The sequence below is a fragment of the Cavia porcellus genome, unplaced genomic scaffold (assembly GCF_034190915.1).
Source record: "Cavia porcellus strain 051 isolate PalLab524CR breed Dunkin Hartley unplaced genomic scaffold, mCavPor4.1 scaffold_23, whole genome shotgun sequence".
NCBI lineage: Eukaryota > Metazoa > Chordata > Mammalia > Rodentia > Caviidae > Cavia > Cavia porcellus.
This window is the reverse complement of record NW_026947506.1, coordinates 12,815,967-12,841,872: the sequence shown is the minus strand read 5'-3', so window position 1 is coordinate 12,841,872 and position 25,906 is coordinate 12,815,967. Positions and strand designations below refer to the sequence as shown.

Genomic DNA, 25,906 nt, shown 5'->3' with positions numbered 1-25,906 from the left:
CTCAGTGGACTCTTTCCATAATGGGCTGCAAATGTTTTCAAGATTTATGTTCAATTATCCAGGAACAAAAAAATCCTCCGATTTTAGAATACATTCTGAGCCCAGGCCAGGGCAGGACACAACAGAATAGAGAGTGGGAAGGCCATGTGAGAGGCATCAGACTTCATTTGCAAAATTTTCACTGTCATCTCTATTAATTTTCCACCTAGAAAGGCAGTTTGTGAACACAAAAGGAGCCCAGTTACTGTGTGAAGTGAAGACATTACATTTAAATGATACTAATAGTCTGCAAGGGAGTAAACATGAAACAAATGCAAACATGAATTGTCCAAGACAAGCTTGATACTCATTCAGACTCATAAAAATCCTGAATTCTGAAAGTAATCATATTGCCAACCATGGGGGCACAATTATTGCTGAAATGGAACCAAATTCCTAATCCAATTAAACATTTCCTTCTGATGGGGCAGTGACCCCTAAGAACTTCAAACTCTAAGTTCCCCTTGCCCTATAGTTCCCTTGTTACAAATTGTCACTCTGCTCTTCAGGATTTTAATATCCCTAAAGCCATGTGATCCATTTGTTAACAACTTGTTTGGCATCAGAGATGTGTAGGATATTAGTATAATCACTTACTTATGTGTAGATTGGAGCCATATGAGTTGGAACCCATGAACCAAATCTGGTCCCTGGATCCTTTCTCTCAGGCTCTTTAACTCTTCTCTGGCTCCTTGACCTCATAAAAAACTAACCTTTTTTTTTCACTTCTATTTTCCAAGATATTTCTGTATTGGAAGCAGTCAAAATCAAACTTCCCTCATAGAAACAATGACATAAAAGAATATATTTTTATTAAATTCTGTAGGACAGATATTTTATACCTGTATAAAAGAAAAGAAATAAATATCTAATATAATTCAGCAAGGTGTATGTCCTAAATAATCTTCCAAATGTATCAACTCATTCTTCAACTATTTATGTAAATGAGTTTTTAATCTATGAATACCCTGACAGTGTTTAGCATGTGTCTATTTCAGTTTGACTCCAGCAATTCTTTGCAGATGAAAACCACTAATTTCCTGTAGAACCCATTCTCTGCCAAGCAGGCAGAACAGGCCTCTGGTGATGCACTCATGGTTGAAACAAATGAACTGCTAGAAACACCTACACTCATGTTATGTAGTACTTAACAAATTGATGGATGCCTACTTTATCATCTAACAAATTCACTTGTAAGTTCTGACTTAGAAAACTTTATGTAGAATATTCATAATTACGTGAAAGGTTGTGTGATCATGCCCTCTGAGAAATTAATATAATACCTCTCAATATGTTAATAACAGAATATATGTTAACACGGTAGAAATATATTGATAAGGTAGCAATATGTTTTGTTGATCGGTAGTATAACACTTCCATCATCAGATACAGAAAAGTTTACATATAGTAATCTTTTCAGGAAACTTACAGTTATCCTATTTGAAAGTCAATTTTCTGTTTGGGCCTATGCCTAAATCTCGAGTACCCAAAATTGCACAGCAAATGACCAAAAGATTGAAACAAGTGGCATTCTCTTGAGGGCAGCAGGAAGAGTGAAATCCTCTTCAGAGCTCATAATGCTGCTAGCAGGCCAGCCAACTGTCACTAGTCAGTGTGTATTTAATCAGAACAAGCAATGAATTGAGTGGACAATGGAGGAAACCTGTGCATGTTCCTGGGAGAGGATCAAGGAACCCTCAGAAGAACAGATGATGCTAATTAAGGAAAACTATCTAGGAAGTCTCCCGGTGGTCTCAGCAGTGGCCTATCTTGTTCCTTGAGGTGTCTCCTCATTCTCAATTCTATCATGCCCAGGCCAAACCACAGCCCTACACATGTATTCAGCTTCAACGCTTTCCAACATCTATCTCTTTATTTGTTTTGTTGGTTCCCAGGATTGGTGGCCAGCTCAAGATGGAGAAGGTTTGAGGAGATGAGATGAGGAGTTTGAGGAGATGAGATTGAACTCATCATAGTTCATCAGTTCATAACAGTAGTCAGTTACCAGCATAGACAGCAATTGTCAGATGATGTTAGTGATCTGAGATTCTCCCAAGGCCAAAATTTTACATTGCACTGTATCTACAGAGGCCAGATTTTTCTGCAGGAGGTTCAAGACCAAGCTAACATGAGACCTACATTAACTACAATCAGTTCCTTTGTTCCTATAAAGGTCACTTAGGTCTACTCAGGAGTTATCTTAGAACCATGCATAGCACCTCATGGCTCTTCTGTCAGTGTCAGCCACCTGGAAGGGTCACAGCCATTGCTTGACCACATTGTTCTCTGTGAAAGCTTGGGAGATTTCCCATGGTCACTCTTCTTAGGCAAACCTTGCATTCAAGATGACTTTCCTCTGTGATCTCATCATCTTCTTGATAAGACAACCAGGGACTCACTGAGTATCCTAGGGTGATGCAATCAGAGATTATTTTATGTTCTGGGTCTCCACCAACCTTGAAGGGCTGGGACCAAAATATTGGCTACCTATTTAGGCCATCTGTCAGAGTTTTGGCTTCTAAGCCTTAGCTATTGAACATTCAGAAGTTTTTGGTAACAATACAGTATATTAGAGGCAGTAAGCTTTAACATTACTATTTTATCTAAACATGAAGCAAATTATAACATTAAATGAACACTATTTTCTTCTATCCATGGACAATTTAGGATTTGAATACCTACAGTGTTAACATTTCCATATTTTACATAGTATATCAGGATTCAGAACCATACATAGTATTGCATCATGACAATCATGAGATTCTTTTAATAATCAAATTCCTCATTTGACATAAAATATTTCTTCAGTCAATCACCCTTATCTAATAGATAAGAAGTTTTGGTGTATTATTGACTAACTTATTGATCTTTAGGTGAATGTGAATCTCACATGTCTTTGGTATCAGCAGAGGTGTGCACATGACACAAAAATCTGTTACCACAAGTAATACCCATTTTACAATCATGGAGTCTTATGCATCCAGAAATATGAATGTATGCAATACAACATGAAGTTGATTACAATCAACTGTCATAAACATGTGAAACATTTATACAGGATCTTCAAACCAAAAATATGTATTACTTCTTTTCATAATGACCAATGTGTACATTTAGGAATACATTTCATAAATTTATTTGAGGTGTCTCCTATAATGCTCTGGAGATCATTGCAGTCTCTACTCAATGAATAAGAACTGGTTAAAAATGTTACCAAGCAACTACTTTCTTATTTATCAATCAGAGTTCAGTCCAGCAAACTCATTGCTAAGAGAGTTTGTTGGTTTATTTATCTTTTTAAATTTATTTTTATTTAAAGAAAGACAAAACAAAACAGAAAACAGGTTGAAATAGTACATACTTTTAAAGAAAAAAATAAACTGTAATAAATCACTAGTTTGTGATTACATATTGTCCTCTTACAAATAATTGTTCAAGATACAAAAGTGGAACATGTAAATGGGAATTCAAACAGGGAGACTGCAAAGAGTTCTGTTCAACTATCTAATACAAACTAATTAATATGGCTATCAGTCCTATACACTTAAACATGTACGCATTTATCCATATTTTCATTTATGTTGAGTTTAAATAAACCAAAGCAGATTAAAATCACTCTGATCAAAGATTAATGGTATTGCTGAATTTCACCTCATGGCACTAAAGAATCAGCACTGGTTACTGTAGTGCCTTTTTTTCCCTTCAAAGTATTTGTTCATTTCACCATGTGTCATAAGATCAGTTCTTGTAAACTGTTGATAGGTTTTATGGAAGCATGCGTCTTAACATGTTATTTCTATTCTTTCTATATTAGAGGGAGAAACAGAAAAAAGCAGGACAGAGCAAAACATAATCCGAGAGATACATAAAACTAAAAAGACATGTAAAAGTGCTGTACAAGGAGTTCTACCATGGTTGCTATGTTGTCTCTTGTTATCATCAATAGAAATGGCTATATCATTAGATAAAGTATAATTGAATATATCAGTGCATAACAGTATAATAGAAATACAGCTTTATAGATAGTATGGAGCTATAAAAACAGGACTTGGAATGATTCACTCCATTGTCTTCTTGATTTGATGGTTTGTGCTGAGAAGTCTGATGCAATTCTGATGGTATTTCCCTTATAAATGATCTGTTTCTTGTCTCTGACAGCTTTTAATATTCTGTTATTATATTGGATTTCTGGGATCTTGATTATTATATGCCTATATGTAGTTCTGCTTTGGTTTAGGTGGCTGGAGTTCTGTATGCCTGATACACCTGGATATCTTTTCCTTTTCCTATTCTTGGGAAGTTTTCCTTTACTGTTTTTGTGAATAGACTTTGTAGTTCCTTTGCTTGTACCCCTCCTTCTTCATTCACATTAGTTATTATTAAGTTATAAAACTTCTTGTCATCTTTTAACCTTTGTAATGTTACTGCTTGTTTCCTTGTTATTTTTAAGAACTTTTTCCTTTCATGATCCCACAGTGCCAACCTGTCCTCTAGTATGGATAATCTATCCTTAGTTTCTTTCAAGCAGTTTTGCTAGCTTTCAATGGAGTTTTAAAATTCCTAGTAGTCTCTTTGAACCAGCTTCCTTTATTCTATCTTTTCTCTATTTTCCTCATGAAACATTTCTCCTCTTTTTTGGAAGATGGTTCTTCTTTTCTTCCATGTTTTTCTTGAGAGGTGCTTAGCATTTCATTAATTATTCTATTTGTATCTTGCTTTACATTGTTAAATACTTCACCTTTGAAATTGTCTATGAGTTCCTGAAGATATTGCTTTATGTCTACTGGTGCCATGTCTGATATTGCATGTTTGCTGTCTTCATTTTCCTTTGCATTTACTTTTCCTGGATCAATGTTCTCAGGATTGGGGAGTGGGAACCCTTTCTTTTGCTGCCTCTTTTCATATATTTTGTTCCTTCCCTACAGGTGTATATAGGAGGCCCATCTTCTTTGTTTGTTGGTTACAGTTTGTCTGAAGTGCTGACTACACTGCACTGGGCAAGAACATGGAGATACAGACCAGGGCAGTCTATGCTGGGCCTGCCCATCTGGGTTAGTCAACCTGTTGGAGGCTTCACTGCATTATCGTGTACTTACAGGCATTGGTACTGGTACAGGCTAGCCTATTGGTCTCAGTCTGAGGTGTGACCCAGGTCAGGTGCTCCCCACCAGTCCCACTTGAAAAGGGAGAAACTGACTGAAGTCACTGCAGCCTCTTGTTCTGTACAATTTTCCTGGTAGGAGAATGTCATCTGTTGGAGCTCCTTTTTCTTTATGGAAGGGTTTTTATTCCTGTCACTCACTGAAGGTCAATGCAGGGTTTCCTGCCAGCTTAGCTCTCAGTTCAGATCACTGGCTCCCATCCTCAGTGCAAATGTCTCCAGTGAATTGAAACTGGTGAACTTTGGTGTAGTTCCATAAATCTTGGCTGCATGAGATCAAGTGTAGCAGTGGCAGTGAGTTCAAGTGGCAGCTCCAAGACTGTAGCTGTTCCAATAGTAACACTGGGACTGTATTTTTAAATGGTTTCTCTCCTTAGTTTTCATTAGGGTTGTGAGGGTCTATCTCCCTCTGTCTGAGACTCACTATGCCATATTATTTTTGTGATTCCAAGTTGACTATCTCAGAGAGCTTCTGTACCCTGCTGTTATCTATCCACCACCATTTCTCCCCTGGGACTTTGTTTATTCATCCTAATAATATAATTTCTAAATAATGAGACTATAAAGTCAGCGATGAATAACACTATATTGCATTCCTATTCCCAGGCTTTGTGACATTTCTGGCAACCAATGTGAAACCATGCATTGTAAATTCACAACCCAAACAAATCTTTGATCAAAAAATACAAACATGTAAAAAGAGAAAATTTACTGAGCTTAAAATGAAAGGAACAGCTGTTCACAGAGTGGACAAATGGACAAACAGACAGATGATCTGTGTGGATTTAAACAAACACAGAAATCAGCACACAACTTGTAGGGGTCTGTGAGGACATTTAAGTTCCCCAGAGGCCATTTATGTACCTGCACCATTCCCCTTTGTTAAACTAGCTGCCCTTGTACACCCCATGCTCCCAGTGCTAGAACACCTGGTCACCTCAAGCACCCCATATCCTCAGGTGGTTTCACAGATGTTCTTTGCTACTTGAGCACTTCTGTATGGCCATTTTTGCTTTCTGATTCACAGGTATGAACAATCACTAGCTGAGCAACTCCCAGCTACTGCTTACAAACATACTGGACAAACAGGCAACTGATATATGTTCAGACTAACAAACATCTTACAAAATCAGAGTACAATCAAGCATATCCTTAATCAAGCCAAATTACAATAGCTTCCTACAAATTTAGAATCTACAACTATAAATCAACCAGTTGGATTTGTTTTAGACTAACTAGCAGAGATATTGTAAAAAAGGATCCAAGGCCTGATTCAGGGAGAGGTGAAATTTTGGAATTACGTTGTGTAGCCCATGATGCCAACTCATTCCATGCAGGGCAAACACAATCAGCAGGAACCCACACAAGGCCTTAGCAAAACACAGAGGGTCCCCCTTCCCCAGATCAGCAGAGGCATCAGCCCCGGCCCCCATGGGTCTTGGGGAGTTTTGTATAATACAAAAGGCTTTGTCAGAAGTATATACTATTAAGAATGTATTTGAATCAGGGAAGAAGACAGCCTCATTGGGACAGACAATTGAGTTACAGTAAATAGCACCATAAAGAGAATAGTAAAAACCTGTGCAGGAAGTGCATTTTTCTTCTTTAACTGTTTAAAGAGAAGAGATATTCTTTTTTATTTTTAAATTAAAACAGAGTAAACAAAACATGTAGAAAGAATATATGCTTTCAAAGAAAAACTAAACTGTAAGAAATCACGGGTTGATGTTTACATATTATCCTCTTACAAATAAGTGTTCAAGATAAAACAGTGGATTACATAAAATTTGGATTCAAAGAGCAGTGGAACAAAATCATGACTGTCCACTTGCAAGGCAGGCATGCATGCCACAGAGCTAAATCCCCAGCTCTGTGTTTGCAGAGGGAACAGCAGAGGACAGCAAAAAGGAAAACTCAGCCTTGGTAAGTGGTAAGACAGTACTGATTAAATCAATTCTAAGGACTATAGGTGTTCCAGTACATCTCAAGAGATGAGAGGGAATAGCACTGACAATGTCAAATAAAGTGTCACCAGATGAGTGAAGTAAAAGGGAAACCTCAGCTCCAGTGTGTAGCAAACCTGAAAATGATAGGTTGTCAATAGTTAAAGAGAGGCTTTGGCATGCATCTGCTAGGGGAATAGCAGTAGAAACCAGAGTGCAGCCAAATCCTTGATTTCCACAAATAGCATGACAAGCTTTAAAGGAGATATAAGGCAAGACAATTAGTTGAGCTACAGATTCAGAAACATTTAGTTGAATGGGTAAGAGAGATCAAAACTGATTCAACAATATGACTGTTTAATCAGCCTCAGTGACAGCAGGAATCACAAAAGTGCCTGTTTTTGATGCATCTGAACAGGAAAAAACCAGGCCAGCTGTCACAGGAAGCAAAGAATCATGAAAAGTAGTAGAGACCTCATAAAACTTACTAGGGATTTCCAAGGCAGTGTCAGGTTTCATAGAAATGTCTTTTAAAGCATTTTTGTAGTCTTGGTTTGCATTTTTGTATGTTAATTTCTTTAACAAGATATACGCTGCTGCTGTGTTTTCCACATGGCCTTCACTAGCTTAATTTATCATTGTATAAAGGTAAGGCAAGGTTCAGTGTCCTCCTGTTTAATAGTGCTAAAGGAACCTTTTGTATGCAGGCCTTCAAGGATTCTTTTTCAAGCTTTTAAAGCAATTTAAGCCATTTGAAGGTAAGAGCCTCAGGGTGGCAATGAATTTTTGGCAAATTTCTGAAAAAGCTCTCTCCCCATAATTCAGTAGCTCCTATAGCATTATTGCAATCTAAATTATTTATAGCTTGCTTGCCCACAGCATCAGTATATTCTTAGAGCCACACCTGATGTTGGGTTTGAGTGACAATAGTATGCACTAAGGCTTTCCACTCCAAAGGGTTCATTTCATAACCATGACTGATACCCTCAATAATGCCTATTACAAAAGTACTTTTAAGTCCATATTCCTTGACAGCCTTTTTAAAACTCTTTATCTTTTTTGTTTTTTTCTTTTGGAAGAGGGGATTCAATTTATAATCTTGCAGTTTCCAGGTAGGTGTTTATGCCACTGAGCTTAATTTGCAGGCCATTTTAACTCTTCAAACTGTTACTGAAAACCTTCAAAGTGGGTCTCTTGTCACTGATGCAAAATAGGACAAGCAATTAATTCCCCATGTTGTTTAGCTTCTTGAGCCCCCTTTTGCATGGGAGTTAGAACAGGTAAAGTGTTGCCCAGAGGTTTTGCAAGGTTTGCCTCTTGTGGAGGCAGTGCCAGGGGAGGTGGAGAAGCACCAGAAGTGGTGCATCCATGAAAACTGGGAATCCAACCATGGCATGTTCCATGTGCCTGCCTGCCAAATATCACCTCAGCAAAGATACCAGGTGTGCAAGACAGAGATCAGAGCTCAAGGCTCCTCAATGCAGCAGTTTACCTATTTTCCCCAAACTCTCATAGTGACCACACCCACCTTAAGAACAATGATCTAGAATTTCCCACAAGAGCTGCACCAAAATATCTTTGGAAGTAACAGGGCTCACCTTTCTAAAGAAAAGCAGTTCTTTGATATGTTTCTGTTGCGTTTCAGATATAGGATTCATCATGAATTCACAGGTGAAGGGATTTTTTTTAAGAAAATGAAGGGATTTTCCAAACAAAATGAAATAGACATGCTTTGGGGGCAATTTACTACCCCAGCAAATGTAAGTCACCATTGAGAGCAGCCATCTTCACTTTAAAGTCCCTGTTTAGGTATCAAGCTGTTGGGATCCAGGCCTAGATCCTCAACCCCTCAAACAGGTGCAATGTGAAGGCCCAAAAGAATGAAACAAGTGATAAAATCTTTAGCGATGCATGAGGATTAAATCCTTGGCAGAGCTCATAATTATTCACGCCAGCTGGCTGACTGATCCTGAGCACCCCATATTTAATCAGAACAGGGAAGTAGTTGAGTGGACAATGGAGAAAACCTGAGCAGGGTCTTGGGAGGGTTTCAAGGAACCTTCAGAGCAACAAATGATGCTAATTAAGGAAAACTATCCAGCAATTCTCCAGGTGGCCTCAGCTATGACCTATCATGCTCACTGAGTGTCTCCTCATTCTCAGATCAATCCTGCTCAGGCTATGCCAGAGCCCTGCACGTGTACTCAGCTTCAATGACTCCAACAAGTTTTTAAATAACTGCATGAATCACAAGTGCACATCACTCAGGTCTCATTCAAACACCGCCACCTTCTGTCACTCCTAAACATAGCCTTTCTATCTTACTGAATACTGACAGACATTTGCCCTACCTCATCACATTCATGCTTAGTCACCATGCTCACCAGAAGAGAATATGGCAGTGTGAGCCAGGCGATGCTGAGACCCAGGTAAAACTTTGTTTTTGGTCAATACTCTTTCTCAGCATGCATAATATTTTCATACCAAATGAGTATGAAATTCACTGTGGTGATAATATAGAAAAATGAAAAGTACAAGATGCTGTAAGAAAATGAGAAAAGGTAATGTGAAATCCATTAGCTTAATTGAAGAGATGACATTTTACCTAGAGCTGTTTGAGTAACACAAGGAAATTACCCCCACAATGTTAAAATTGCATTGATGGAAGAAGCAGTAGTTTGAAGCAAAGACATGAGGTTCTGCTGAGCACAGAAACAGGGCATTGTTACACCTGTCTAAATGTGAACCCAAAAGGAGCAGGGAGGCTCTGAGAAACTTATCCCTCTTGTGCTTGTAGAAGTCTAACAAACATTGCGTAACCACTTAGGTTCAAGGCAAATTCTTGATGGAATAAGGGCAACCTATAGCTGAATTTTCATGAGTTCAGATAGGTCTATGCTGCTATCATAATTATTTTTGGGAAATCAGGTTGTGCATCCTACATTTTTCTTCACATCAGCAACATCACTAAAATACCTGAGAGACTTGCAAATTATTTGTCAATATAAAATGACTGCCACTGTGAGTGCATCCTTTAGTGATAATTTAGGTACACAGAGGTCAGACAGCATAGGCTGCAAAGGCTGATTTTCAGGTGACTGGCAGCACCATGCCAGGCTCCTAACACACCTACTTCTTGCCCGTGCAACACACAAGGTAATGGCTTGATAGTGGTGGAGGATCTATCAACAGTCTTCAAAACCAAATTATTCATATAGCTGGGTTTCTCTAAAGAGAAAAATGACATATAACATTAGGTAACTAAATACTTTCTCATGTCTCAAAAATGTCACATCCTATGCTTTCCCATCTGTTATAGTCAGGGTTTGCAAGGAAAGAGGCTTAATATGGAACTTATAATTGATAAGATAATTTTAAAATATTCATCCCAGAAAGTCAGATTGAGAGAGATGTAGAGCTTTTCAGATACTAGAGACCAAAAAATACAGCTGAGCAATTGAATGCTATGACAATATCCAGTACAATTACAGCTGAAGAATTCGAGCCCATGGCAAGGACCATCAACAGTTTACCTGGAGACCTAGAGGCACTTACAATGTCTCATGCAAGTCTCACTAGGTTGTACACTAGGAAGGCTCAAAGTTCAGTGTTGGAGGCTAGAAACTCTGTTCCCTTGGTCATAGGATCTGTGCCACCATGCTGAGTGATCAGCACTGGAGCCAAAATATGAAGCTCAAGATAAGGGCCAAAGATCTGCTAAAGGGAACAGTAGCCATGCAAAGTAAAAATGAGGATCTGACCTCCTCTGATGATGATGATGGCTGAGTTCATATCTGGAAAACCAGTGTTACCAGCTTCTCCATGAAAATCAACAGACCAGCTCCTTTCCCTATAGTTCTTTAATGCTGTTTTAAATAATCCTTCAATGGATGTTCTGTCCCAAAACCATGATGACTTCATTCACTGGGTGATCCAAGTTGACCATTACTAAGCGGGCCACAGCACCAGAGCACTTCTTTAGATACTTAAAATCCAAAACAGACTTTATACCACTTAATATATTATAGTGGTCATCAGGTCTGCTTCACATAAACAACAGTGACAAAACCTGAGGCTCATTCTAATGAAATAATCAGGAACACAAATCTTCACAAAGTAGTCTTCACATCTGTTTTGACAAACCTCTCACTGAAACTATGTGATATGTTTCCATCTGTGTGTCCTACATACTACATAAATGTGGGCATTTGAATGAAATTATAGACAGGGTTATTGACCCTCTGATTATCCCAGGAAATTTTAAAAATCTTTTCTAAGGAAAGTAGAAAAAGAAACAGTTATGTACACCTGTTTCACTGCAGTACAGTGACAGCGCTGAACCCAGGAGAGAATGTCACGAGAATGTCACGAGGATGTGGTATGCACATCGCCACCTCAACAAGGCTGAGGTTTCTACAGATGCTGGAGGTAAAAGGTGGAAATAGTTTAAGAGCAAAAACAGTTGAAATAAAATATGCTGAATATGCAGTTACTACACCAAATCTAAACTAGGCCTGGTGGCTCTTGTGTGGTGCCCAGTATTTGAGACACTGAGGAAGGAGAATTGTTTGAGACCACTCTGGGTTATAAAATGATTTCAAAGGCAGCCTGAACTTAATAGCAACATGCTTCCTCCAAAAGAAAAATATATCAAATCTAATGAACATAGTATGTACTAGTGATGGCCTTGTGACATTAGCATGACTATCACATTTATAATGATCTGTAGTCTACTAGGAAACCTAACTTACAGCCCATTTCACAATAAAATGTCACTCCATTTACCAAATGGAGTACACTGGTGAGTATTTATTGTTCTTCATTGGTATTTGGTGGTGATGGTGCAGTGCTTGCAGCTGTTCTCCACAGAAAAATAACTATTGCTGCAGTAACAGGAATCTGCATGAATCACTGCAATATATCCTTAACTCTTTGGGGAAGAGATACCCTAAAGGAAGCACTGCATTAATTAGAATTACTAATTTTAGTCTTTTGAATACTTTAAAAACTGACTTCACTAGTAATTGAACTGCTTACCTACATTTCCACCAAAAAGGTTAAATGGTCCCTTTTCTCCTGTAGTCTCAGGTAGGTACCTTAGATCTTGTGGTGATTTGTTCTCTCTGCAATGAAATGGTGTCCATAATCGTGTTTCTCTATTGTGCAAAAATGCTCATTAGTTCTTCTGGTATTTCTTGGCAATTTGTACATATTCTGAAAAATGTGTGTTCCTTTCACGTTTCTATTGGTTTTACATGTTAGCTGTCAGAGAGTAACAGGCAAAATTTCTCTCATTCTGTAGTTTATTTCTTCATTTTTTGGTTTGAATTTTGTGGCTTCTATGTTTATGCAGGAGGATTAATATCTTACAAAGTCTTTTTGCTTGTTCTGTCACTCTATCTTATTTTCTACACAAAATAGCAGCAATAGCATTAAGAAAAATGTTTTTTAATACCTCTACATTCAGAACATGGAAAGTGGCACTTTCATATTTCACTATGTTTTGCTCTACTAGAGGCATATTTGAAAATGCTGCACAAATTACCAAAAAAGTACATTTCATGAGTGAAAGAAAAACCACAATTTGTATTGGTGATTCTTTTGTCCTACTGTACATTTATATTCTTGACCTCAACTTACTTGTTTACCTAAACTTCAAATGCAGGGATAAAAACAACTGCTTCACACTCTGCTAAATCATTTAGCAGTTGCCTCCCGAAGTCAGCTTCAAAGCCGTGATCATCCCATCTCATCCTCTACTGATGCTGGGTCTAAAGGAATCACCTTTAGCATGATCTTTATAGGTAACTCCTTACGAATGCAATTATTTAAATACAACATGATCAAAAATTGCATACTTTTTGTTAATTTTTATAAAATAACAAGGAATATAAAAGTGACAATTCCACTGTATTCAATACAAGAACGAATGGGTTAAATTGAGAACTGCTCCAATAATGCTCAGGATGGTCATTGCATAAACAAATGTGCTTCCCAAACGATGCTTGGGGATAACTGCTAGGTGTCCAAGTGACAAAAGGACAACTACTGATGTGTAATTGTGAGTATTAAAAAATGTTGACGCTGGGGGGAAAGGGAAGAGAACTAAAGCATTAGTCTATATCTGCAGAACTTGAAGATATATTGTGAGACAGGGTCACACTAATTGTGTAGGTTGGGCTCAACTTCCTCTTCCACTAATTTAAGCCCCCTGAGGTGCTAGGATTACAAGCATGCATCAACCAGAAAAATTTACTTTCATGGTAAAATGAGAAAGTCCATGCACTCAAGATACATGTCTTATAGATTCAGTATTCTAATATGAGCTATAAACAAACTCCAAATTTTCCCATTGATGGTAAGCAGAAATGTGCTGCACGGAATCTGGCCACATACTGTAGTGCATAGAGGTTGACAATGTGCTTTGTGAAGTATATCAGGTACTTCAGGTAAAAAATAGATATAGTTTTAGTGATGATTATACAACAGGTGAGTAATTTATTTTTCCAAGGGTAACTGAGACTTGGGCAAGCTATCTTCACTGGATTAGGGGTACTATGCATTGTTCACTTGTGTTTTCATGACACCACAGTTTTTAACAACACAATTCCATTGGAACCTAAGTAGATTTTGCATTCATCCACACTGCATTAAACACTTTACAAATTACAGGAATGTTAAAATGGAAGTGAAAATCACAGGCCACAGGAAACCAACTGTGATTCATAGTCCAGTATATGTGTTTCAAGATAATCAGCACACACCACAACCATCAGGCACTGGTCCTTATAAATAAAGAGATATGCCATTGTATAAATTCACAATTCAGTAAAACAGAACACAATCTGAACCTTAATTTAGCAAATTTACTTTTTACTGTGCTGACAGCTCAAAATTTAGGTTTCCCTTCATGCCATTATTTCCATGTCTGAGGAAAAAACAGTAATAATTACAAAATATATAATGTGTTCACAGCACCAAGGAATAAAATAAAGGCATTTGCATGATACATCGAATAACAACATTTTTTCGCAAAACAACTCCACATTGAAGAAAAATTCATTTCACAGTAAGGTTACTCATAAATCATGCCAAATTTTTTAATTTCTGGGGATATTAATATATTTTTTGATATGCTTTTGGAGACAAGGTATGGTTCTGTCAGTATGGGGCAATCAGAAATTAACAGTAGTATGCTTTACTTTTGGTGCATGTGGGAAAAACTTAAGAGCAAAGTAAAGATGTAATGTAAACATAACAGTTAAATTCTGATGATTAGGAAAACAAGGGTTTACTTAAATGCCAAATATTGGCTCTAGTGAGAAAGAAAATCAGGCAACATAATGTACATGGTATGATATGAAGTGATGTTAGGAAATCATCAGGTATCTCATCACAGCATGGAAAACATAGCAGCATGTAGTATATAACTTATTCCCATAAATAGTTTAGCAGTTCTTCCCATGTGTGAATCTACATATATCTATCCATTTTTATTATTGGGAAAAACAGATCAAAACAAGACAACAAAACAAATTCCTAGAAAAACATGATATGAAAAAGACACATAAGACCACACTATTATGTGACCTGCAGTAGTTACTATGCTTTCTCTTGTTATTTTCACTAGAATTTTCCACATCATCAGGCATTACATCGTTAAGCATAGCAATACATCGCTATTTTTATGAAAGTACAACATTGAAGACATTGTAGGACTTGAAAACAATTAATAATCAAAACTGGAATGGACATCTTTTACATCTTGTCATCTTCAGAGTAGTTGCCTTTGCTCTTAGACCTGATACTAGCAAGCATAGCAAATGTTAATAAAATCAGCAAGGCAAAATAGCATTCAAACAAACCAGCTCCAAATAAGACAGTCATAGTAAGACAATATAAGTAATACAGGGTTTCAGTTTAAGTTAATAGGAAATTAAGGATAGTTAACATGGTACAACCTGCTATTATTGGGTTATATGTCTGTGCCATCAAATCTAATCTGAGTAGACAGACCAGAACAAAATATAGTCAAAGTACACAGAGCAATAAGACTATTGTAGCTTTTAAATCCTGATATACTTTTAACAATGTCCTCTGTCTCCTTTGTTTAGGCAATTCCTCACCTTTCTCTTTCTCAGGATACTATTATTCACTCTTCAGAGTGATATTAGTCTAGTTTATTATGTTCAATTTCAGCACACATAAAGATAAAGACAGCTACTATGAAGAAAATGAGAGACATTATTTTAGTCATTATCAACTTTCCCCAAATCAGGTCTTGAACACCAAAAAAGCCTTCACCATACTGTAATTATTTATTACTTCTATAATGTTCAGTATATATTCAATGCATGTGAAGATGGGAACAGCTATTTGGAAGAAAATCAGAGATAGAAAGATAGACAGTGAACATCTCCAGTGGACTTGCTTTGCTCCAGTGGACTTGCTTGTTTTCTTATGAACTGTTCTGTTCTGTCATGTTTAATCTTACCCTCTTTAAGATAAAAAACAAGTGTGTAGGGCACATAAGCATATTACTAAGTTTTTGTGAGATCACTGAACAGAACTGTTTGCAGTGTTATTATTTGAATGTCACTTTGTATGCTTTAATTTTGTAACTTCAACAAACATTTCTAAGATGACAATATGTAACTTATCAACTAGTGATTTCTTATTGTTTATTTTTCTGAAATTCTGTGTTATTTCTACTCTTTTTTCTGTTTTTTTCTCTTTAAATAAAAACATTACAATTCACCAAAAAATATAAAAATTAAGTTTTAAAGACAAACATTAAGTACATAGACATTGTTTTGGATTAAGAACTGGTGATCAATTTAGCACCAGCTGGATTACATCAGCATGGCATTGAGTGAAGATGCTCCACCTGAGGAAAGTTGCCAGGATAAATAGGTCGTGAAGAAGGGATGAGGGTTGAGGTGCTAAGGAGGCATTGTGGGTTCTCCTACGAGTTGTTGTCTGAGCTGTTGGTTCTCCTTGAGAAGCCTTGGTCCTCACATCGAGCATTGCTTCCTGGCTCTGGAGGCAAAGACAGGTGCTGCTTGGTCTCCAGGATGAGCTTGTCATGCTGCTTCCTGGCATGTATCCAACTGTGCTTGTCATCGAAGGAGCTTGTGGCCTCCATGTCGCTGAGGACAGCGATGTTGCCTTTCAGGATATCCCTTTTCTTTGTTGTGTGACTTCTCAGCTACAGCATAGAACCCTCATCCCACTAGCACAGCTCTTTCATCCTGCTGGCATAGACTTTCTTTCTTTTTTTTTTTTTTTACATTTTTAAAAAATTTTATTTAAAGTGATAAAGAATAAAACAGAAAAAGAGTACAATATACACAGAATTTCAGAAAAAATAAACAGTAGAAAATCACTAGTTAATAGATTACATATTGTCTCTTAGAAATAGTTGTTCAAGTTACAAAATTAAAGCATATAAAGTGGACTTTCAAACAGTGAGACTGCAAACAGTTCTGTTCAATGATCCAACAAAACTCAGTAATATGTTAATGTATCTTATACATTTAAATATACATGCTGTTATATCCTTTAGAGCATTTTTTTTCTCTCTTTTGTAGAATGACAATTACACATTTTGGTTTTTATTGCTCCCACAGTGCTTATTACTTTTTTTTGAACAGAGTAAAATCAAATGTGACATAACAAAACAGAGTCAGTCAAATCAAAAGGATGGACATAATGCATAATGTAAAAACAAAATACAAGGTGATCAACAATGGTTACCATACTGCCTCTTGCTATCTTAAAAAGAATTGCCTATATCATCAGTTATAATAAAATTGAACAAAAGAGTAAAGAACAAAAGCAATAAAACCAAAACATTGGAGACATTACAGGACTTCATAAGAAGATAATAGTTAACCAGAATGAGCATCATAATGAGTCTTATTCTGGTTAACTATTATCTTCTTATGAAGTCCTGTCTTATGAAGTCTTCACAGTTGTTGCCTATACTTTTAGATATAACTTGGTACTATCAAGCAAAACAGAATAGAGGAAAATCAGTCAAAACAAGATGGTGAGAGCAATACAGGGTTTCAAATAAAATTAATAGGAAATCAAAGTGGATTACTATAATATATCCTGCTATTTTTTATTTATCTTTCCCTTAATTAAAAAGATAAAAATAAAAAAGTAAATAATAAAAAAAGGAGATTGAGATAAAAGAGGGCATAACAACAAAACAGCACAGGTCAAAACATAAACATTTAAGCAAAATAGTGTTTCACCACAAGATATCCCAACATAAAGGTAGTTACCATATTGTCTCTTTCCTTGAGATCTTTGAGTATAACTTCGTATACTGTAGCATCAAATATATCAGCACAGTGTATAACCATTCAAGAGAATGACAGTATTACAGGGTATTTAGAATCAACTAACAGATAATGAACTATGGTTTGTGTATAATCTCCTTGTCTATAGAAGTTTTTGTTTATATTATCACATATAATAAAACCCAGTAAGATACAACATATTAAGACTGATGGAGACAGAAGAACAAAAGCTTGATGGGACTTCAAAACAAGATGACATTAAATCAGCACTAGCTATTATGATGTCTTGTTTTCTCCAAAATAGCTGTTCCAAGCATCCAACATTCTCTGCCTCGTTTCTGTGGAGCTCTTTTTATGTCATTAGTTGTCAGTTTGTCTTCTTCATTTCACATTCTGCTCCATTCATTGTGGCCTCTGTTTCTGGAATCTTGGTATTTTTCTTTTTTTAGAATATCCTTCAGTATCCTCTGTAGAGTTGAATTGGTGGTTGCAAATTCCCCTAGTTCCTCTTTATCCTAAAAGCACCTTGTTTTTCCATCAATTTCTAGGGACAGTTGTGCAGGTTATATCAGTCTTGTCTGGAGGTTATTATCTTTCAAAGCTTAAATTATTTCCCCCCACACTCTTCATGATTTGATGGTTTGTACCGAGAAGTCTGCTGTAATTCTGATGGGCGTTCCTTTGTAAGTGAGCTGTTTCTTGTCTCTGATGGCTTTTAAGATTCTGTTCTCATATTGGATTTCTGTAATTTTGATTATTATATGCCTGGGTGTAGCTCTGTTTGGGTTGTAGATGGCTGGGGTCCTGTATGCCTCATACATCTGAGTATCTTTACCTTTTGCTAAATTAGGGAAATTCTCCTGGATTATTTCTGTGAATAGCTTTGGTAGTTCATTTGTTTGTGTCTCTATTTCTATTATGTTCTTAATTCTAAAGTTATAGATCCTCTTATCATCTTCTAGCCTTTGTATTATTGCTGTTTGTTTTCTTGTTATTTTTAAGAAATATTTCATTTCATGCTCCTGCATTACAAATCTGCCCTCAAGTTCAGATAACCTATCCTTAGTTTTCTCAAGCTGTTATGCCAGCTTTCAATAGTTTTTAGTTTCCTTGTAATCTCTGTGAATTTTGTTCATGTATTCCATGTTTTCTCTACTTTCTCCATCAAGCAATTCTCCCCTTTTTTCTGTTTTTCCATTCTACTATCTGTTTTTTCTTGGGTGGTGCTTAGCATTTCCCTTAAGTATTCTACTTATGTGTTGCTTTATTTCATTAAATATTTCACTTTTGAACTCATCTATGAGGCTCCAGAGATATCACTTAATGTCTATTGGTGCCATGTCTAATATTGCATGTTTTTTCTCCTCATTCTCCTTTGCATTTACCTTTCTTGGATCAGTGTTCTCAGGATTGGGGACTGAAACCCCTTTCTTCTTGCTCCCTCTTCCCATACTTTTTGTTCCTTCCATACAAGTGTATATATAGGAGGCCCAATTTTTTTCTTTGTGGATTACAGTTTGAATCTGCTGGCTAGGTGTTCCCACCCACTGCAGTGTACTAGGGAAACACAGACCTGGGCAAACTTCTCTGGGCCTGCCCCTCCAGGACAACCTAGTGAAGGCTTGACTGATAGGGTGCACCGCCAGGCACTGGTACCTGGTTTGAGTTAGCCTACAGGGTCTTAATCAGTGGCGTCATCTAGGCCAAACACTCTGCACCAACCCCGCTTGAGAGGGGAATATGTGACTAAAGTCACTGCAATGTCCAGTTCTGGCTAGCCTGCCAAGTCCTGGAATGTACTCTTTTGAAGCCTCCTAGTCTATGGAAGGGTCCCCACTCCTTTCACTCACCACAGGTCAATGCAGGGCTCCCACTAGTCCTGCTCTCAACTCCATTCACTGATTCCCACTATCAGAGCTTTCGTGCATCTCTCTGCCTGCTGTGGGATGCAGCAGCAGTGGAGGCAGGAAATTCAAATTGTGATTTCCAGAGGTGTGGGTTCAAGCTTCCCTGCTGTGATTTTATCTGTTCCGGTTATAGCACCAGGATTGCATTTCCAGTTGGTTTCTCTCAGCGTAGTTTTTTTCCTGTGTTGGCAGGGTATATCTCCCCTTGCTTAGGAGTCCTCACAATGCACCATTCCTAGATTCTAAGCTGGTTATATCAGAGAACCTTCGTAACTGCTGTTATTTATCTGCCACATTCTCCTGGAAGTCTGGCATAGACTTTCTAGCTTCCACCACTGACCCTTGGGTCCTCCTAGAATGGATCCATAAAAGAGAATCCATGAGTCCTTCTTGTGGGCTCTGGACCTCCGGTAGGACTCATAAGAGGCATTGTCCTGAGCTCTGGATTTTTATCTGGAATCCTGTGGGATGCTGCTGTGGGAGTTAGTCTCTTGAATAAATAATCCATGTCTTTGGTGTTGCAGATACACTTCCTGCATTTTCCTGTGTTAACTCCTGGTGAGTATTACAAAAATAATATTATAAACTCCTGTCAATCCAATTGTTCTCTGTGCACAATCCCTGACTATAACAGTCACTTTCCATACTTGAAAGTGAAAAGCACATTTCAGTTTACCATGTTTAATTACAAGATGCCATGTTGAAGCACAAGGACACTTTAAAATATCTAGAGAGGTACAAGTGATTAACAGAAAACCATACAACATGTGCACTAGAGGAGAGCCCCACCTCAGATTTGTCATTTATGAAAAATTTGTGAAGAAATGTTGACATCAAACTTCTGTATTATTTCTTCATGTCTCCTGGGGATATTTAAGTAAACTTAGATCTAAACTGTTGGACCAGGGACACTTTTTCTATGTATTTAACAACAAATATGGATTGCTGTATTTCTCACATTGCAAATCCAAAGAGGATCTCAGGCCAGTGAGCTCTTTCAGATATGTAACAATTATGATGGGTGTTGAGAGGATTCCCATAACACATAGGATTTATCTCTAGTGTGAGTTTCTTCGTGTATTTCACTTACACTATGGCTGCTGAATGAGTCTCCACTTGCTTACATAGCCAGTAGTTCTTCCCAGTGCAAATTCTTTTATGTGTTTTGCAATGACTGTATGTGGTAAAAGCTTTGCCACATTGTTATATACATAGGATTTCTCCCCAGTGTGAAGTCTTTGACGTATTTTAGAATATCCATATGTGGTGAAAGCTTTCCCACATTCTTTACATACATACGGTTTCTCAAAAGTGTCAATTCTTTCATGTATTGGACAATGAGCATTTCTGCTGAAACTTTTCCCACATTCCTTACATAATATAAGTTTTCTGCCCAGTGTGAAGATTTCCATGCATTATGCACATATGTACGTGTGCTCAAACCATTCTCACGATGCTTATATACACTGGGTTTATCTTGAGTGTGAACTTTCATGATGCTTACAATGTCCATGCTGGGTAAAAACTTTCCCACATTACTTACATAGGGTTTCTCTCCAGTGTGAATTTTTTCATGCTGTTTACAAACTCTGTGTGTGGTAAAAGCTTTTCCACATTGCTTACATACATAGCATTTCTCTCCAGTATGAATACTTTCATGTTCCTTACAATGTCCATGTGTGGTAAATGCTTTCTCACATTGCTTACATTCATAGGGTTTCTCTCCAGTGTGAATTTTTTTGTGTTGCTTACAAACTCCATGTGGTTTAAAAACTTTTCCACATTGCTTACATACATAGAGTTTTTCTCCTGTGTGAAATTTTTCATGTTGCTTACAAACTCCATGTGAGTTAAAAGCTTTTCCACATTGCTTACATACATAAGGTTTCTCTCGTGTGAATTCCTTCATGTTTCTTACAATATACACGTGTGGTAAAAGCTTTCCCACATTGCTTACATGTATAGGGTTTCTCTCCAATGTGAATTCTTTCATGTTCCTTACAATGTCCATGTTTGGTAAATGCTTTCCCACATTGCTTACATACATAGGGTTTCTCTCCAGTGTGAATTCTTTCATGTTCCTTACAACTTCCAGGTTGGCTGAAACCTTTTCCACATTGCTCACATACATAGGGTTTCTCTCCTGTGTGAATTCTTTCATGTATCTTACAATTTCCACGATGGGTAAAAGCTTTCCCACATTGCTTACATACATAGGGTTTCTCTCCAGTGTGAACTCTTTCATGATATTTACAATATGCATGCGTATTAAAAGCTTTCCCACATTGTCTACATACATAGGATTTCTCTCCAGTGTGAATTCTTTCATGTATCTTACAATATGCACGTGTGGTAAAAGCTTTCCCACATTGCTTACATACGTAGGGTTTCTCTCCGGTGTGAATTCTTTCATGCTTTTTACAATGTCTATGTTTGGTAAATGTTTTCCCACATTGCTTACATACATAGGGTTTCTCTCCAGTGTGAATTCTTTCATGTTCCTTACAACTTCCAGATTGGCTGAAACCTTTCCCACATTGTTTACATACATAGGGTTTCTCTCCTGTGTGAATTCTTTCATGTTTCTTACAATTTCCACGATGGGTAAAAGCTTTCCCACATTGCTTACATACATAGGGTTTCTCTCCAGTGTGAATTCTTTCATGATCCTTACAATATGCCTGTGTGGTAAAAGCTTTCCCACATTGCTTACATATGTAGGGTTTCTCTCCAATGTGAATTCTTTCATGATTTTTAAAATATTCACATGTGTTAAAAGCTTTCCCAAGTTGCTTACATATATACAATGTCTGCCCATTGTGAAGTTTTTCATGGATTACACAATAAGTACGTGTGCTGAAAGCTTTCTCACAGTGCTTACATTTATAACGTTTTTCTCCAGAGTGAAGCCTTTCATGTACTTGACAATATGTACTTGTTGTAAAAGCTTTACCACATTGCTTACATATGTAGGGTCTCTCTTCTCTGTGAATTCTTTCATGTTTCTTACAAATTCTATGTGTGGTAAAACCTTTCTTGCATTGCTTACATACATAGCGTTTCCCTCCACTGCAATATTTTTTAGGGATCTGAACACTGTGGTCTGTTTCTTTCACATCCACATTACCTTCTGCAGTACAAAGGAATCCTTTACACTGATTCCAAGATGTATGTCCATAGGATTTCCCTAACGTGTTATTTCTGTAAAGAGATAAATCACATATAGTATTGACAACCATATTACTAAGATTTTTTTGGAGAGCTGAACAAAACTGTTTGCAATCTCACTGTTTGAATCCTCACTTCATGTGATTCACTTTTGTATCTTGATTATCTCTTTCTATGAGCACCATGTATAATCCTCAACTTGTGATTTCTTACTGTTTATTTTCACTTTGAAAGTAGTATTATTTCTACTTATTTTGTTTTGGTTAGTCTTTCCTTACATAAAATTTTAAAAAAAGGGAAATAATCACAGTGAAATGGGTCTCTGTGTTAATGACTGCATTAATGTCAAGTTCTGTTTTTAATGCCTGCAAAGAAATTCTGACAATGAAGTAGCAGAATGCCTGTTGAAAACAACCATTCCCAAAAGTCTCATACACATTTGGGAATCTTAAAAGTTGGTAACTTTGGGGCTGGGTATTTAGCTTAGCGGCATAAGCGCCTGCCTTGCAAGCAGGCAGTTGTAAGTTCGATCTCTGGTACCGATAAAAAGGACAAAGACAAAAAAAAATGTTGGTACCTTTTGAAATGCAGAATGTTTAGCTTCACTTTGGGCATGGGTACATATGTGTATGACATGCAGATCATTCAGATATGTTTCCCCATCACAATCTCCCTTCTGTCCTTAACCTGTAATTCCCTTTTCCAAATGGTCAGTCTTACCTTTCTCTATCAACTTTCATTTCATTCCACAATTTATATTTTGGGTTCTCATCTAAGAGACACCCTGTGACCTTTTAGGTTTCATAGCTGAGCTATTTCATTGAATTGATGGGAGAAAAACACACCTATGTCTTTTGGCAAAGGGTATTATATTATTTATTTTTTGACATTATGTAACACATTTTTTCTTTACCATGCTGGGAAAAAACAACAAATATTAGCATAAAATCTCTAGCTTTTTGATTTATTTTAAGAGATTTTCAATGATCATTAAGCTGTGAAGTTTGAACTTAAATTTGGCATTCCGCAAAATCTGATTCCTAGTGTGCTGGGGTTACAAGAATGCACAATCACATAGTCTATTAACATTTTACTTCTCCACAAATCCAGTGATAGATAGCTAAGCTGATGTAAGGCCTGATCTCTTATAACTTGATCTGCTTTGCATATGAGTAAGCATGTATCTGTATTTTATGTGGATTTTGAGATTTTAAAAATATACCCAGGAAAAGTATGAGGGGATCAACTTCTAAAGACAACTGCATACTGATATTCAGAATGAGTGCACTTAACATTCCACCAGCCCACTAAAAATTTGAATCAGAAGGGCTGATTCTCTAGAGCATGGCTTGGAAACATGAGCACTCAGTTTTATTTCAAATTGTATTGCAATCTTAGCAGTTTTTAGATAATGAATATGTTGTAATCACATGTATATATGGGTAGAAAAAGTGAAGGCAGAATGTCATAACTCAAAGTGTATGCCACTCATACACATCTATATGCAATGTCATGCATTTTCATATTTAATTCCCTCATTATACATGCCCCAGCTTATACATCTTCGAAGAATATTACTGACATTGAATTGAATGGTGCCTCATTTCTTTATCTGTCATTTTTCTGCTCACTCACTAATTACTCAGGAACATCCCTTCTCCTTGTGAGTGCAAATTACCTTAAGTATCTCCAGTAAATTTTGCATCCTTTTTCAGCTTCCTGGATATCCCCAAGTCCTCCTGAATTGTGGACATAAAAATACCAGGACTCATTAGAGTAATACATACAAATTAATAGATTTTGATTAGATTTATGATATAATGTGACCAGGTCTGAACTATTTTTCAAAATATTTTCACATTCTTTTTAATGAAACAGCACTGATGAGCAGCAAAAATATTCTGATAGCATGAGTGACAAAAAAAATGACATCTTTACCTATCACAGTCATATTCCTACAGGTTTCCTCCATCACATCTCTGTAGAGGTTCTTTTGAGATGGACTCAGCAAAGCCCACTCCTCACTGCTGAAGTTCACAGCCACATCTTCAAAGGTCACCACCTCCTAAAGGATCATACATATATTTATCAAAGGATGGTTGAGACCCCAGGTCTGGGATATCTTAAGTTGTCTCCTACAAATCTGAATCAAAAGCAAAGTGTGGTGGTATATATCTATAATCCCAGCACTCAAAAGGCTAAGAGGACATCTTTGGTGAGGTCAGGGCAATTATAGGCTCCATTGGGTGTTAAAATTCAGCTGATATATATATACAGAAAGCTTGTCTCAAAAACCAAAACTAAACTAAACAAATAAGACCAAACCAAAAAGCTGAATTGAGACTGATTTCTTCATATCTTAAATCCATGTCGTGGTCATTAATTTTGTATATATACACATTTTTGGAGACAGCAAATTTGATGCTATATTGCAACTCATTGCTAATGTAACAGCCAAATAGGAGCACTGATTCTTGTGCTGTGTCTGCAAGATTCCTTGTGTACTGTCTCTAAAGCAGAGCTCACAGTGAGAAGCCTGTAGGACCAGCATCTCCAAAGCACAGAGACAGATAAATATCTCATCAATCAACTGGGAAGCCAAGCAAGCACATCCCCTCCCTGGTAAGTGGTGGCAGTCTGGCAGACTGCAGCCTCCTGAGATCCATGCCATGTTGCTACTTGGGACACTGGGAAGCCAAGGAAGCACCTCTCCTCCCTGGTAAGCAGTGGCAGTCTACCAAACTGTGGTCCTTCCAGGGGGAGAACCAGCAGCACTCCTGAGATCCACGCCATGTTGGAACTTAGGATGCTGGGAAGCCAAGCAAGCACTACCCCTCTCTGGTATGCAATGGCAGTGTGACAGACTATGGGCCTTCCAGAGAAGAACCAACAGTAGCTCCTGAGATCTGCACCATGATGGAACTTAGAATGCTGTGAAACCAATCAGCCTGCCTCACTGCTAAGCAATAGTGAACCTACTGATGCACAGCCCAGAATCAACCATTCCACTTCCCCTACCCCTCTTCTCCTAACCACCCCCCCCTGTTAACAAATAGGAACCAGAAATCTGAGTGTCTCCTGGGAAGTTGACCATATCAAATAAGAGGGACTTTCTTCTACTATCTCTTTGATATTGTTATTACTGTAGCAAATATTGTTATAACTGTTTTGCTTCATTCTGATTAATGTCACTGATCTATTCAATATTGTCTTTTGATGAGTTCCATAATGTTCTATATTTCATCTCATTTTGATATATGTGATTGAAAGAACAACTATGACAAAGATAACAAAATATACTGATACCTATTACTGTTATCCCAGTAACATGCTGTGAAGTTCTGTACCAATTTCACTGTACAATCTTCATTGGCCTTA

General features: G+C 37.3%; 1 protein-coding gene across 1 annotated transcript in view; it reads right to left on the bottom strand.

Annotated features, from left to right (window-relative positions):
- Positions 1-21,047: 21,047 nt before the first annotated feature.
- The window catches only part of LOC134472257 (zinc finger protein 239-like), a gene marked incomplete at its 3' end in the record, with an annotated part of 76,787 nt that continues 71,928 nt past the window's right edge, over positions 21,048-25,906 (bottom strand). The window contains exons 2-4 of the mRNA XM_063233530.1: positions 23,442-23,445; positions 21,286-22,086; positions 21,048-21,191 (exon numbers count right to left, since the gene is read on the bottom strand). Of these exons, the coding sequence (XP_063089600.1) occupies positions 21,048-21,191; positions 21,286-22,086; positions 23,442-23,445 (949 nt within the window). The remainder of the gene's footprint in view (positions 21,192-21,285; positions 22,087-23,441; positions 23,446-25,906) is intronic.